The sequence below is a fragment of the Botryllus schlosseri genome, chromosome 13 (genome assembly GCF_051294905.1).
Source record: "Botryllus schlosseri isolate E-star chromosome 13, Bs_hap1, whole genome shotgun sequence".
Taxonomy (NCBI): Eukaryota; Metazoa; Chordata; class Ascidiacea; order Stolidobranchia; family Styelidae; genus Botryllus; species Botryllus schlosseri.
Window position 1 is genome coordinate 1,160,910 of NC_137248.1, and position 16,054 is coordinate 1,176,963.

The 16,054-nt window shown below is 40.8% G+C and overlaps 2 protein-coding genes across 2 annotated transcripts; one reads left to right on the forward strand and one right to left on the reverse strand.

Moving 5' to 3' along the window:
• Positions 1-7: 7 nt before the first annotated feature.
• Positions 8-6,192, forward strand: LOC145453357 (prostaglandin E synthase 2-like). Its single transcript, XM_080331324.1, has 6 exons — positions 8-298; positions 2,156-2,362; positions 3,318-3,529; positions 4,199-4,402; positions 5,316-5,430; positions 5,953-6,192. The coding sequence occupies exons 1-6, from the start codon at positions 8-10 to the stop codon at positions 6,076-6,078; spliced, it is 1,155 nt and encodes a 384-aa protein (XP_080187450.1). The 3' UTR covers positions 6,079-6,192.
• Positions 6,186-14,960, reverse strand: LOC145453363 (ribose-5-phosphate isomerase-like). The gene is made up of 7 exons (XM_080331330.1): positions 14,799-14,960; positions 11,495-11,645; positions 9,378-9,619; positions 8,261-8,329; positions 7,805-7,946; positions 7,632-7,731; positions 6,186-6,496 (listed from the first exon to the last, which is right to left on the reverse strand). The coding sequence occupies exons 1-7, from the start codon at positions 14,801-14,803 to the stop codon at positions 6,402-6,404; spliced, it is 804 nt and encodes a 267-aa protein (XP_080187456.1). The 5' UTR covers positions 14,804-14,960; the 3' UTR covers positions 6,186-6,401.
• Positions 14,961-16,054: the final 1,094 nt, after the last annotated feature.

The following is a 16,054-nucleotide window of genomic DNA, read 5'->3' on the forward strand; positions in this document are numbered from 1 at the left end:
TCCAACCATGTCATTGTGTAGGCTAGCATATCGTAACCCGCACTTTCTGCGGTGCACAGCATTTCTGAAGTATCGCTGCCCGGAAAACTCAACGCCAGGTACCAAGCACGACCAACATGTCATCTGCATACGCAGAGATTACCGTAGACTTTCACAAACGAAAAGATTTAGCGATTGGTCACGCAGCGAGCATGGTGGGTCGGGCAACAAAGGACGTACGATCTCCATGTCTGTGCTCGGATTGTTCAGTCTTGCTTTCTGGAGGAAAGAAGATGACAAGGAAGAGGAAAAGGAGCAGGTAGGGGAAGATTTATTCCTCTACTTATTCCAAGATTTATTATTATTGGATTTATTAAAAATATTTTTTCCAAATTTTACCGACTATGACACCTCATAAGATGGTTGGTTAGGTTGCCTAAAAAGATAATGCGTATCAAATTTGATTCAATTTCAAACTGACAAAGCGGACCTAAAGGAGTATTTTTATGGAAAAATGGAAATTTATTTTCAAATTTCACTGACCACCCCGTGAAATTGCTAGGTTGTCCAAAAAAACAATGAGTAACAAATTTCACTCAATTCCAACTTGGAGAAGTGAAGTCATTTAAGTAGAAAATTGGAATTTATTCTTGGAAATATAGTAGGCTTATCGGTGGTGGGTAATTACATGATTATAATGGCAGAATTTCCAACTGTAAATACTAGTAGGCTAAACCTCTGGAAAAGTAGAGATACTTGGTGACTGATCGTCTCTGGTTGCTTGCTATGTAGATGCTTAGATGTGCAAAGTGTTCAGCCACATATGTGTGAATTTTTGCGGTGTTTGAATTCTCTAGTGAAATTCCCCTCCGTATTCGTTGCACTTAGTGACAAAGTGACAATGCTGAGGGTTGGTCACAACTTCACAGATATATTATTTCCGTTAACATTAGTAGCTTTGCAGTGTTGGAATTTAAATATTCAAATTCAAATACTTTGGTCCATCCCTGCTACTGACTGCGCACTTCCTTGATAAGTTCGGACATTGCATTTTCACATTTCCAGTTGCGGCAAGCATCATATACAGATAAGTGGATTGGTCCAGATAAATGTGGCATGAATTTATACTAGCGTGGGTTGTAACCAAGTCGCAAGGTTTCGAATCACGAGTCGGTCTCACTTTCCTAGTTTTGACTCGCGTCAATTCGAGTCATTTTTAATTTACGGCCGAGTCAAGTCTAAGTCGGGGGCGTAGGTTCGAGTTTGAGTCATTGTGTTCCCTGTTCAGCTTTGAATTCAAGTCATGTTCAACGTACTTTTTCAAACTCTGTGTGAACGATATCGTATTAATAATAATATACTAATTTGCTCACTCTTAGCAGTTTCTGAACCTAATTTTTCAATAGGCCTACCAATAATGATAAACGTAATACAAATAATGTGGTAACTTTACTACACGGTTGTAATGACTCGAGTCGCAATTTCTGGTGACCGGTGTCACGTTTTCACATGCGTAAAATGGCTCGACTCAATATTTGTATAGACTCGACTTGTCCTCGGTCATTGTGCATGACTCGAACCAAGCCATATGACTCGAGACTAGGAAGGCCAAGACAGACATTTCATTGTAACTTTGAAGAATAGTAAAGTCGCCGCATGACTGGTATTTCGTCTATCAGTCCTGATACTTGGAAAATAGGGCCAGAAAGTGTCAGGACAGATGAAAAAATGGGATATTATGAATGTGAGCCATTCTTTAGCACTCGAGCAGAGTTGGAAAATGTGGATTGAGCCAGATTGAACTGAAAACTGAACGGTGAACATAATAATTCGGATTCGAGTCAAAACACTGTGACCCGAACTCGGCCCTCTACTCGCTGACTTTGACTTGACTCGGCGGTGAATTGAAAATGACTCGACTTGACTCGAGCAAAAACTATAAAAGATTGACTTGTGACTCGGAGCCTTCGAAGTCACAATGGAATGTCGGTCTTGGCCATCCTAATCTCGAGTCGTGCACAATGACTTGAATACAAGACGAGTCATCTTCCGTATTTAAAAAATTGACTTGAGTCAAGTCGAGTCACCGAAAATCGCTATTTGAGTCGGAATCGAGTCGGGTCATTACAACCATGAATTACTAGCAATACTAATTTTATAAATTTCTTCTTATCAGGACATCAAGATATGGGACGATTTCAAAGTGACCCTGTATCAGTACCAGACGTGTCCGTTTTGCACGAAAACCAGGACTTTTCTTCAATATTATCAAGTTCCGTTTGAAAGCGTGGAGGTTCACCCGATTTTTAAGAAGGAAATCAAATTTTCGGAGAAATACAAGAAAGTGCCGATCTTGACCATCGACACGGAAGACGGACGACATGTAAGTTCAAAATGATGGTAATTATCATGCGCGATTTTTGCGCCAGATTGCGTTTGGGTCTTTTGCACCTAATTTTGTGGGTATTGAATCCAAAATTTTTTGTATCACATCACATTTTGGGTATGATATATTTTGCAGCATTGGTCGACAGCGAATTGCTACTTTTTGAGTACTAAACTTACTCAAGCAGTTATGTCTTTAGATTATTTTCACTTCGACTTGAACTTTTTATTTTACAATACTAGGCCTACCTACTTTTTACAATTTGAATTTTGAAAATTACTTTTTTTTAATGACTCAAAAAAAATTTTCTGATGACTCGACTTGATTCGAGTCATTTTTTCAAAATACGGAAATGACTCGACTCGACTCGAGTCATTGCGAATGACTCGAACCAAGTCATTGACTTGAGACTCGAACGGCCAAGACCGAAATTTCATTGTCCTTCCGAAGCCAACACACTATTGGGATTTTGTCTGTTGGTACTGGTACTTGAAAATGCGACCAGAAACTGCTAAAAGTGAGGGAAATTGACATATTATAAATGCGAACCATTCGATATCACCAAACAGCGTTATAAAAAGTGGGTTTAACAAGACTTTAACTGGAAACTGAGCAGTCAACACAGTGACTCGGACTCGAATCATAATTCCATGACTCGGACTCGACCCTCTGCTCGATGACTTGGACTCGGACTTGACTCGGTGGTGAATTGAAATGACTCGACTTGACTGGAGTCAAAACTATAAAAGTGAGATTGACTTGTGACTCGGAGCCTTGTGACTTGGTTACAACCCTGCGGAATTGTGCCAAATATGATATGCACCTTCTTTTGAGATATTCTAACAATCTGATTGGATAGCCGGTAAAATTAAAAAAAAACTTTTCCACTCCACTCGCACCTGTGAATTTTCTTAGAGTTTTAATTTTGAAAGAATTTTTTATTTAATTTCAGGAATTACAAGACTCGTCGTTGATCATCAGCATTCTCGGCACTTACATGAAACACCGAGGGAAACGGAATCTCTCCGAAATCATTGCCAGTTACCCGGAAACTGAAATTATGGACGAGGATGGAAAAACCAAGCAAGTGGTCTTAAACAAATACTGGATAATTGCAGAGCAAGCTGATCGCGTTGATACGAAGACAGAGACCGATCCTAGACAGTAAGTACTTGTAGTGTGGTATTGGACCAGGGTTGTAATGACTCGACTCGCGATTTTCAGATGACTCGACTTGACTCGAGTCATTTCGCATGAGTCGAACCAAGTCATATGACTCAGACTCAAGACCGAGATTTCATTGTAATTTGGAAGAATAGTAAAGTAACCACACTATTGGGGTTTCCTTCTATTGGCACTGGTACTTGAAAATGCGACCAGAAACTGCTAAAAGTGAGGAAAATTAGTATATTATAAATGCGAACCATTCGATGGCACCAGAGTTATAAAAAGTGGGTTTAACAAGACTTTAACTGGAAACTGAGCAGTCAACACAATGATTTGGACTCGGACTCGAGTCATAATACCATGACTCAAACTTGACCCTCCGATCGTTGACTTGGACTCGGTGATGAATTGAAAATGACTCGACTTGAGTCAAAGCTATGAAAGCGAGATTGTAAAATTTGTAGCTGTAATTCTAATTCTGATATAATTTGGAAAAGCTGAAAGTTTTCTGGTTGTACGAGTCTGGCCGAAGTTATCAGCATTGCTATTTCAGAGGGTTGTAATGACTCGAGTCATGCCTCAACTCGCAATTTTTCGTTGACACAACTCGAGTCATTTTCTTGAGTCGGAATTTTTGTATTGAGTGGGCTCGTACTCGTTTGGCAGGACAGAAGCAGAATGGCGCAGGTGGACAGACGATCATCTTGTGCATCTGATATCGCCCAACGTCTACCGCACGTATCGGGAGGCCTACCAAGCCTTCGCGCACCATGTAGAGCTCGGGAAATTTAAAGGCACCTGGGAAGGCGTGGTGGCCAAAGTATTCGGGGCTCTCGCCATGTGGTTGATAAGCAAGAAGTTGAAAAAGAAGTGGGTGCTTTTTCAGTTACCGAACGTGGTCGTGCTTGCCAAGCAGTAGGCCACTAGGCCGTGAAGCATTTGATGTACTTCATACTGTTATAAGTCAAATTTCAGCAAAATGTGAAACCTAAGAGATAGCCAATCTCTCCTTTGAATAATCTCAAATTGAATTACCCCATGGATTTAGAAGTATTTATGTAAAGTTAATTTAGAGGTACTATCCGTCAAATATTAGTTAGCAAAACATGTTAGCCACGTTCCTCTTCAAACAAGCTTTCATATGACATGTTACATTTCAATTTTCGTGTAGACAGAATTACGCTAGATATAATTGAAGTTCATGTTACGCATGAACGATTTTGAAAAGTGTCAGTTTATGAGGTGACCCCATTTGATGGAGTGACAATTTTCCCTTCAATAGCAAGAGTTTCTTCTATTCTATCATTAGACACCATAATCCACTCTCAAGTACTTGGCTATGCTATTTTGTAAACGTTACTGTAACTGGTAGTGTAAAAGTAATTGAGCTTCATGGTTGGGTGAGCACAAAATGGCCATTTTTTAAAATGCGATGACTTTGTGATGGGTGGACCAATTTTGACAAAATTAAATTGGCTGCAGTCAGAACTGGATAGCAGATTTACCCCTCCATTTTCATTGCAATCTGAGACCTAGTGGTGACTAGTGTGGTTGATTTGGCATGGACTTAACCAATGTTTCACTTTTTTATTCAGTATGTCACGGATGGCTGCTTCTCACTTTGCATTTCTTCATAATTATCAATTTCCAAGTTTTTATAGAGTCAATTATTGTAATCTTAATCGAATTTGGAAAAACTGTGTGCAGCTATTATCTTGATTCTAAAATCTGATTTGGAAAAGATGAAAACGTTCCAGCAGTTCTACTCTGCGTCTCGTCTCAGGTACTGTCAAAGTGACGACGTGCGATTGGACCTGTACCGCGCTTGTCACGAATGGCGCAAAGCTCTCGGGACAAAGAAATTCATGGGCGGCGAACAACCAAACCTTGCCGATCTGGTGAGCGTCTTCGATTTCGTAGGGTCGTAGTTCTTTGCGGAGAGTAGCAATGTTTGGTTGAACACATCTCAAGGAAAAAAAAAATACTTGTATTAACATAGGATTACCGTACGTCCTCTTTCGAGAGAATTTGTCCTCTTTTTTAAAAATTTTAATTTTATTTTTTCAGTCAACCAACGGATAATTCAAAATAAGTCAATAACACTAACATGTAGCTCATTTACTCCCGCCATTTACCCGCTTCAAAATGGCTGTAACTCGTTTTGCGTTCACAATAGAGAAAACTTTTTCTTCTTTAGACAGACAGAAACATGATATTTTGACAGCTTTTGAGCAATATATCAGGACTCTACGACTAGTGATTGTCGAGATGGGCAATTTTACCCCCTCTCGCGCAGAAATTAGGGAGTTGCCGGCTGGAAAATGGGGGCAATCCCTTAAAATCAATTTTACTTGAGGTTTTAGGTCATTTGTCGAGATTTAAGAAACAGTAATAGCATTCCTCAAAATTTATTTTTTCAGTCTGTGTACGCTGTGCTCAACGTCATGGACGGACTGGTGTCGTTCGAGGACTTGGAACAAAACACAAAGATCACGTCGTGGTACCGTCGGGTCAAGCAGGCGATACAGGACAAGCAATCACTCTGAATAAGAAATTCTCGAATGTTTGCTTCATACACAGCACTGTGCTAACTAACTAACCTTGGCTACGTCTTGCTATCTTCCTGGGACTATATATATAAAATCAATGAGGATGTGTCAGCATTGCGTTTTTACTGTATGAAAATACGACTGGCAGTGTGAGACCTAACTGACATTTGAGCAGAAAAATAAGGGTACTTCGAGAAGGCGTCATTGGATTCCACAGCGATTGTGTATGAATGACATGAACAGGCAGTTTTGTACTGAGAACACGTAACGATGCCAATGGATTGCACTCGATTCCGATGAAGATTGAAGCGAAGCTCGATTCAATCGTGCTTGGCTATGCGTTCCACAGTGCCGTCAGAATTACCAACATAGATGCAACGCGCCATCTCGACGAACAGGCCTGTTTCCACTACACCTGAACATAAAAAGATAAGAACGTAGCAGATGGGTTACAAATCCCAAAAGTCTACAACAATGCCTCATAACCAGCGCTGGGCACTCGACCGCGACTCGATTATCATTCGGGCCAAGTGAGTAGTAGAAAATACGTTGGCGGGCCGACAGAAAAATCAAGCGATATTATTTCTAAATTTCGTTGCTAATAAATGCTGCTCAGTGAATGTGTCATGTCAGGTAATTAGACAGTGACGCTTCATGAAAAAAGTACCTATCTGCCGTCATGATTCGAAACAATGCTGAACACGATACATTTTCAACTCTCTTCAAGCCCCTAACTCCGTTCTTCTATTAAGACTCTAGAACAATGGATCTCCTACATTTTTAGGCACGCGTCCCTTTATGATAGTGAAAATTTTTGAGCCTCCCCTTATGATATCATAAAATATTAAAAACTGCAATCAGAACGCTAGCAATCCCAACGGATAGTTCGATGACATGGAAGTTTATGGCTCTTGATGAGTGAATTCTGAAATATCAAAGCCGGGCAATACGCAGAGAAAAATAAGTGTAAGCTGGGGGTAAATCATGTCAAAAAAAAATTTTCGGCCTACTTTTTTGGCATGCCTGTTGATCCATTATGGGCGATAGCTATGACGAGTCACATAGTAATCGCGAGCACCGATTGACTTGATTTACGAATTAGGGATTTAGAAACGTATCAGGTAACTATTTGAAACACACCATACCGTATAATGCGTAATGTGACAAAGCAGCAAAGAATGTTTGAACTTAACTATATGGAAAGATTGATTTATTTAGCTGTTCTTGTGTAAATCACACCAGCATGTAACATAGTTACCCCCGCCATTTACCCGCTTCAAAATGTTAGTGTTTTTGACTGTAGCTTGTTTTGTGTTCACAATAGGAAAACTTTTTTCTCAAGACAGACAGAAACATGATGTTTTGGCAGCTTCTGAGCAATACATCATGACTCTACAACTAGTGGTTGTCGAAATGGACAATTTTATCCCCTCGCACGCAGAAATTGGGGGGTTGCCAGATCGCGCCAAATTTAGTGTGCAGCGTTTTTTCAGTCAGCCTAACAATTTATTAATCACTACGGAAGCTAAATTTTGGAAGGAACGACTTACCAGGTATCAATTTGATATTGCTGTGAACCAGACCCCACTTTGCGGCCTTTTCAAATTTCCAATCGATAATGAAATTCCCGTTGTCCGTCACCACGGGCCCCTGTCGTCAGGCAAAAAGAAAATATTTTGATGTTGCGCCATGCCTACGGACCTCTAGAATTATACCGACTCACCGCTTTACTTTTTGCCATCCTGAGCACGGCCTCCCCGCCATACATAGCTTGAATCTTCTGTGCGACTGGGACGCGCGCCATCGGTATCACTTCGATTGGAATACCTTTCTTCCAATGTTCCCCAAGAAGCTTTGACTTCTTGCTGTAACCACAGTCATTATATTCTATATGAGAAGTGACGGCCGCATTGATTGACTCGAACTCAAAACTTTATGTCTTTAATGTGATGCAGAACTGATATTAATATTATTTGTGGTATCATAAAAGGTATGTATTTGAATTTCCACATAGTTTTACGATGCCACATGGGTGACAGAACAGAATCACTCAGGTATGCCTACCGGTACTTGATTTTCCCACTCCTAATAACAAGAATGGAGCGTGTCCAGAAAAGCAGAGTAAATTAGTTGGCAGTAACATCCTAATTGAGAATTTACTTCATACAAAGAATCTTACCTGCCATCGGTAATGATGATGAGTTCTTTGCCAGATGCAGCGACGATTTTTTCTTGAGTTAAACAGCCGCTGAAACAGAACTTGGTTAGTGTCATATCATTTTGATAACTTTTGTAAGGGTTGTAATGACTCGAGTTCGTTCCGACTCCGCGATTTTTTGGTCACTTGACTTGAGTCATTGCACAAGACTCAAACCAAGTCATACGACTCGAGACTAGGACTGCAAAACAACAAAACAAACTTCGCATAGCAGTAAAGTCACCACATGATCGGTATTTCGTCTATCAGTCCTGATACTGGGAAAATAGGGCCTGAAATTATTAGGACTGAGGGAAATTACGATATTATGAATACGAGCCATTCTATATCACTCGAGCAGAGTTGGAAAAAGTGGGTTGAACCGGATTGAACTCAAAACTGAACCTAATGACTTGAACTCGGACTCGAGTCAAAACAATATGACTCGGACTCGAACCTCTACCAGCTGACTTTGACGCGGTGGTGAATTGGAAATGAATCGAGTCAAAACTATAACACTGAGATTGACTCGTGACTCGGAACCTTCCGACTTGGTGATAACCGGGACGTTTGTGTCATATTTTTTGTTCGAATATAGATGTTAGGAGTAAGAAAAAACAGCATAGCAATTATGATTTCGACATCACAAGCAAAATTGTAAAAAATGAGTTGCACATGACTCAAAACTGAGCAAGGTTAAGTGAGCAAAGAACACTATGACTTGGACTCAGGTCTCGAGACTATGGGACTTGACCCTATGACTATGACTTGACTCGATGCAATATTATAATGGTTTAATTCACTGGTGAAATTTGTGACTTGGTAACAGCCATACTTCAACAACTAGATATTTCTAGCAGTCCAATCAGACTAATTGAAGTAAAATACCGGTACTAACCTAATTCTGTTATAATTTGTGAAATGTCTCTATGCTCGTCAATTCTTATGTAATTTCTGGTTTTCCTGAAAATGATGCAACAGAACTGTATCATGTGAAACAAGCCAAACTTGGTGTACAGACGTTTACATTGTCACGCTTTAGGAGAATGAACTCCTTTTTGATGACATCACAGTTCAAGAAATAATAACTGGTTCTTACCCGCCTCCCTTAATCAACGTCAAGTCATCATCGAATTCATCAGCTCCATCAATTACAACATCCAACACAGGATTCATATCGAGGTCTTCCAGAACAAGACCATGGCTGGTTATCAACTCCCTAGCTTGGTATGACGTCGGGACACAGGTCACATTCAGTTGCTCTTCCTGTACACGCTGATGCAGCCTTTCCACTGCAAACACGATAGTCGACCCGCTACCAATGCCAATACGTTGATTATCCTGTAAAGATAAGTCGAACGTTATACGAAGCACGTCAAAACTTATACAAACCAGGGTTGTATGTAGGACTTGGCAAGATTGAGTTCCAGAGCGATTTGATTTCGAATGGAGTGTTAGCCTTTAAGTAAAGTATTTGAGTATCACTCATGATCACGTCACGTAGAAAGGTTAAATCTGTATCTTATATGCGAGTAGAAATAATACAATGCCAGTTTCACATCACATTAAATATTATATTTGGCAATTTTTTCTACTGTACCTATTTCATTGTACTTTGTAACAATGTTGTGGGTTTTGGTCACAACTTCACAGACATGTCATTAACACTAACGTGCGTAGCTTTGCACTACATATTTGGTATGCAGACATACGACCAACCAAGGTTTACAGCCTTACACAGTGGAAACAATGCCTGATTAAAATTCTCATTGATAAATGAACTCTTGGTGGCTAGGTGCGTGAAATTTCAGGTATCAAAAATATCTCTCTCACTACTCGACTCGAATCATTAGAATTAATACTTAATTCAGATTCAAGTACCCCCGTTGTGCTAAGCTCTAGTTGTAACCAAGTCACAAAGTTCCGAGTCATAAGTTATGCTGAAATGAACCCGGATATTTTCGACTAACACTCGTCAGGGGTAATCGTCACTAACTAGTAGAGAATTGGAAAGAACATTGTATATCAGCAATCTTATCACAAAATATGACGTCACCAGCAGGAAATTTCGAATAAGAGAGCGTTCCATGTACTATTTTTAGATGGTACACGAGCGCCCTTTGTTGACACAGCCTTGGCTGGTGTATTTTGATAAAAGTCGACGCCAAGGCACACAAATGAAAGTGAACGACTCCATTCAACGACGCAAAATCTGTCATCTCGATCATTTTTCGCACAAGCGGGATTAAACAACAGATGCTTGCCAATGGCAGAATTTATGGCCTCACATTGCGATTGAATCTATGAATCACATGCCATCTATGTTTGGCTGTAAGAAGTTTGATGGCCATCAATTTTGATGAAATTGACCCCCGCCATTAATTTATCAATGTTGGGTCAAGTTCATTTGGTAGTGAAATGAATCCACCTTTCGTTGGGACTACTTGTGGTACTCTTGCCTCATGAAAAAGAATTGAACATCCAGCGGCAACCCTTTTCCATTAATAACCATTTAAATCTTTTACTGCTTAGTGTCCAAAGTTACCCAGGTTTACAGTAGTTATTAGATGCAGACGATTGTGAACACTGTACAGTAGGTTGTTCATAAATAACTTTTTTTTCAGATCACGTCGATTCACTGGTATATTGATAGGTTGCTTAAAAAACGCTGCTCACTAAATTTGGCTCAATTCCAACCAGTATACGCCGACGCAGAGCCCATTGAAATTTTTCAGTTAATTCAAAAAATTATAAAAATTGCTCTTTAAATTCTACTGTCAACCCCTTAAATTGTTAAGCTGTTAACAAAAACGATGCAGAACAAATTTTACGCAATCCCTACCCAAGTGGCGTAATTGGTTTTGATTTACACCATACTAGAACACAACGTTAAGAAGATGTGTTGCAGATGCACGAGGACGTTGATCCGATCGATGTATTATTGGCATTCGTGCATGTACTTAACCCTAATAAATCTATGCTACTTTGGTGAATTTGAAATCAATTCAGCAGGCGCCCAAGCTGGCTACGTGCCTGCTTGATGGTATTTTAATTTTGTCATCGTATACAAGCGACATGTAATTGCCGTAATTGGCGTTAATGAACGCTTGCGAGTCGGCTCATTTGTCAAAATGACATCATCGATCCCGTATAGGCCTACCTACGGAAAATTAAGAGTTCAGCGCCTATGCCCCATACAGACAGAAGCAGTCTTACCTTGACATGCTCGTTCACCGCACGATATGCCGCAGCCTTTTTCGCAACATTCACCAGATTTCCGTTAGAGCACATTCTCGACAACTGTTTCGCAATGTTGGATACAGCAATAACGTTGTAATTTAGCATGAATCGAGAATATATTCTATTTCTGTACAGAAACAAGAAAAAAACAAATTATAGTGATTATTCAAAACAAATTATAGTGATCATTCAACTAAATAACCATGTGATACGCATGCTCCCTATATCTGCATAGCTGAATAACATACCTTTAGTCATTTTGAAATAAACATGAATATTTGGTGATATGATTGTTCAAATACAAAGTTCTTCTGCTGCTTACGATTATACCCTTGATGAGTGTCAGCCAAAAATATTCGGGATTATTTCAATATCATTACACTATTCAATTGTATATTGAAGTTCTGTACCCCCAATAGTGTCTTCCACTTCCACTATCTGCTTCAGATGTCAAACATGCAGTAAGCCTGCTATCACAGAAGAACAGAACAAAAAGTCACTCCCGATAATCATGTAGACCCTGAAATATCACAGTCGTTCCAACTTCATACGTGCATATATATATCTGATCACGCCGATTAATGAATTATGCTGACGTCACAAAACGATACCCGAGTCCTGATCCAGAACAAGGCACTTGCACTTTACTATGAACCCAAGCAAACATGGCATTTGCGCAACAGCAAATATACGGCGTAACCCTAGCCCGGTGTATACCAGGTCAATTTTAGCAAATTGAGTCGTTTAATAAGTAATTAGCATCGAATTGGAGCGAAAAATGTTTCCGTCACACGGATGAAATTTTCCAATCACGCGAGAAATCGGTCTGTCACGCACGTGTTGTCGAAAACAACCACCGATTCCACTCTGGTCCTGCGTTTTATCACAGAGATGACTAGCAACCCTATCGCCACTACAAGCACTGCGATAGTTACTGACACCACAACCACCATGACATTTGTCAAAAGGGGCTTTTTGGCATCGTCAGAAGGTGTGGTAGGAGCAGGCGGAAAAGTGGGCTGGTCTGAATTGCAATAGTCCGTGTTGCAACACTTCCACCAAAGGTGCGGGGCAACGCCACGGCAAAGAAATTTATCGTGCTTCATATCCTCTGCCGAAATACAGCCTCTGGTGTTCACAGTGTACGGGTCGCCGACTACCGGGTGTGAAACCAGGTTCGTCAGAGAGAAGCACGTTCCGTTAATCTCAGTGCAGTCTTCTTTTTCAATGTCATTGCGGCCGTTATAGCCATTGTGGTCGTTATAGCCATTGTGGTCGTTATAGCCATTGCGGCCGTTATAGCAAGTCACCGCGGTAACTCGAGACGCTGCACCAAGGGTAACCACCACCACAACAACCATAGAGTGCATCTTGAAAATGATCCGATCTATGAAACGTTTACTTTTAAACCCAAAATCAGACATTAGTTATTATATACCGGTGTCCAATGTGCCCTCTAAGCTGCGCAATTGTGCAGTGCTGACACGGTGTCTACGCACAAAAAAGACAAAGTGATGACCTTTTTTTACACGTTACGCCCTGTTGTCCAAGTGACCGCGCAGTCAGTTGGTGAGTGCGCGCGGACTTTACAGGGTTGGTGTGATGACATGCAAAATAAGGTCAAAAACATGCAAAATAAGGTCAAGGTCAAGGTGACCTCATATTTTGTGATACGATTGTTGATATACAATGTTCTTTCCAATTCTCTACTAGTTGCTGACGATTACCCCTGACGAGTGTCAGCCAAAAATATTCGGGTTCATTTCAATATGAATATACTATTCAATTAAAATAAGGTCAGTCACATGCAAAATAAGGTCAGTCGCGACATGCAAAATAAGGTCAGTCCGCGCATAAATCCAAATCTATACTTTAAATACAAATATAACTTTTTTCTTATGAAAAATAAATTCAAAATATCTTTCCTGTGTAGCAGCCTACTTTCAACATTGAAATTCCTTATCTATATCCCGAATCTTAAGATTTTTCAATTAAAAGATGATCATGATTGTCTTGATTATCAAGTCAGTCGCACGTAGAATATTATTATCAGTCCGCGCATAAATCCAAATCCACACTTCAATTACAAATCCAATTCTCGTTTTCTTCGGAAAAATAAATTCAAAATATCTTTCCTATATAGTAATTTCATGATTGACATTTCCATCTATATCCTATATCTGAAGAGGTTTCAACATAATATAATCAGAGAGAGAGAGAGAGAGAATTTATTCGGTCCATGAACATTGATAATACACAGATAGATAAATACAAAGCAAAGTATATATAATTCAGAACCAGGCTGTAGCGAAGGGATCGGGAGATCTTCAAGTCAGCTACAGCCTGAAAGGATGGTTGTAATATAAAACTCATAACATAATATGACACGTTCGCAATGCAAAAAATGTAACATATTAGCAATGTATCACGATCATATTCATGTTCTGTCACTGTTCATGCAGGGTGTGATCAGACTAGTTGACCCTACCCAGAGTCATATCGATTACACCCAGTCCTACCCCGTTAAGTATCTTGTTATAATTTCATGCGCCAATGTTATTTTCGTTTTGGTTGGACGAATCAATAAATATTTCTCGTTCTCTCTCAGACGATGATTACGATGACGAGGTAAGTCGCATGTAGAATATTAACAGCCCACGTATAAATCCAAATATTTACTTCAAATCCTACTTTTTTCTTATGGCACTGACCTTATTCTGCAATCTGCATGTGGCGACTGACCTTATTTTGCATGTTTTTGGCCTTATTTTGCATGTCATCGCACCAACCCTCCTCCGCGGACTCAGTAAAAGTGCGAGTGAACATGTGTCATGTATTATTATATTTTATTCGCATCTCTGAATCAGTGGAGATCTAACAGAATTTCACGGCAGTCGGCAACGCTGCAAGTCTCTCTGCTACTGTGTTTCATTGGAAATGTGTTTGTCTTTGAGCCAGGTCTTAATTTGCGTAGGACTACTGAATGATTGAATCATCGATGATATCTTATATCAAAAGCCGGTGGTGCGCCATTGCTTTCATCACAACATACAATCTTTGTAACTCGGAACACTTTCGGGTGCCTCTCATCACATCAGGAGTTATCGGCACAACGAAGGCATTCAAACCAGGGTTACCAGATATTGAGATCTGAAAAAGAGGACATTTTGACACGTTCATGTGCAACACTGATTGGTGATGGTCCTGGAGATCACTTTCTCGCGGTGGCCGTATTCTACACTTGACCATTATATTATACATGTAAAGGCCTACTACATACCGCATCGCATTGCCTTTCGGCTAGTCAGCAGCTCCCGAAGACCACCGAGTCGAAGTTAAGGGACTTGCATATATCGCAATCTGCGTGTTAGGTTATTGCCGATATATATCATGCGTGCAAGGTTCACGCCAAAATATCAAACCTAGTAAACAACCTACCCGCCGCGCAGATCCCCAACTAAAATGCCTAGCTCTCTCAGGACCACCCCATGCGATATGTTATGCTCAATTGCACATGTGCTCTCGAAACTGATTTTCTTCGACTGGCTTATCATGTAAAAACATCATGCATTCATACAGATTGCAGATGCAGTGTAGGTCATCTATATAGTGATCAAGCCAGTTGGATCAAATGTTAGCATGCCTAATTGCCGACTAAACGCAAATTTTTGTCCGTCGGAATCGAGCACAAAAATGACGTCGTTCATGCTTCACTTAATGTGTCTGGTTCGACACTTCCACTTATTGTTATCGCTTTTTCAGGGGCATCCCTAAAAGACGGAGAAGCGGAGGCAGCGGAGACAGCGGAGGCAGCGGAGAACGGACCCTAAAACGCGGAAGCAACGGAGACGGCGGAGAGAGCCAAAAATGCCGATTCCTAAAAGACGGAGGAAGCGGAAAGCGGAGCTTTCGGTCATTAACCTTTACAGACACGCGCGACATAGCGGACGGATACTGAAAGCGGAGTCCGGGACCCCGCGAAATGGACATAGCGGATGGTTATATAATATAGAAAGCGGAGATCAGGGCGTATCGGAAGATGTTTCGAAGCAGTGGAGAATAACGGAGAAGTCAGCCATGCGAGTTGAAGGCCAATTTGGCGACTGATTGCCCGTCGATGAGATGACATAGCGGGCGGTTATATAATACAAGGAAAGGGGCATCCCTAAAAGACGGAGAAGCGGAGGCAGCGGAGACAGCGGAGGCAGCGGAGAATGGACCCTAAAACGCGGAAGCAACGGAGACGGCGGAGAGAGCCAAAAATGCCAATTCCTAAAAGACGGAGATAGCGGAGGAAGTGGAGAGCGGAGCTTTCGGTCATTAACCTTTACAGACACACGCGACATAGCGGACGGATACTGAAAGCGGAGTTCGGGACCCCGCGAAATGGACATAGCGGACGGTTATATAATATAGAAAGCGGAGATCAGGGCGTATCGGAAGATGTTTCGAAGCAGTGGAGAATAACGGAGAAGTCAGCCATGCGAGTTCAAGGCCAATTTGGCGACTGATTGCCCGTCGATGAGATGACATAGC

Excerpts from the sequence above, each read along its gene's own strand:
- LOC145453363 (XM_080331330.1), bottom strand. Across the intron at positions 8,330-9,377 it reads ACGTTGATTAAGGGAGGCGG|CGGCTGTTTAACTCAAGAAA; the intron begins GTAAGAACCAGT and ends GTTCTGTTTCAG. Across the intron at positions 6,497-7,631 it reads CAATATCAAATTGATACCTG|GTGTAGTGGAAACAGGCCTG; the intron begins GTAAGTCGTTCC and ends TTTTATGTTCAG.
- LOC145453357 (XM_080331324.1), top strand. The coding sequence starts at position 8 with ATGTCATTGTGTAGGCTAGCATATCGTAACCCGCACTTTCTGCGGTGC. Across the intron at positions 299-2,155 it reads AGGAAGAGGAAAAGGAGCAG|GACATCAAGATATGGGACGA; the intron begins GTAGGGGAAGAT and ends TCTTCTTATCAG. Across the intron at positions 5,431-5,952 it reads AACCAAACCTTGCCGATCTG|TCTGTGTACGCTGTGCTCAA; the intron begins GTGAGCGTCTTC and ends TTATTTTTTCAG.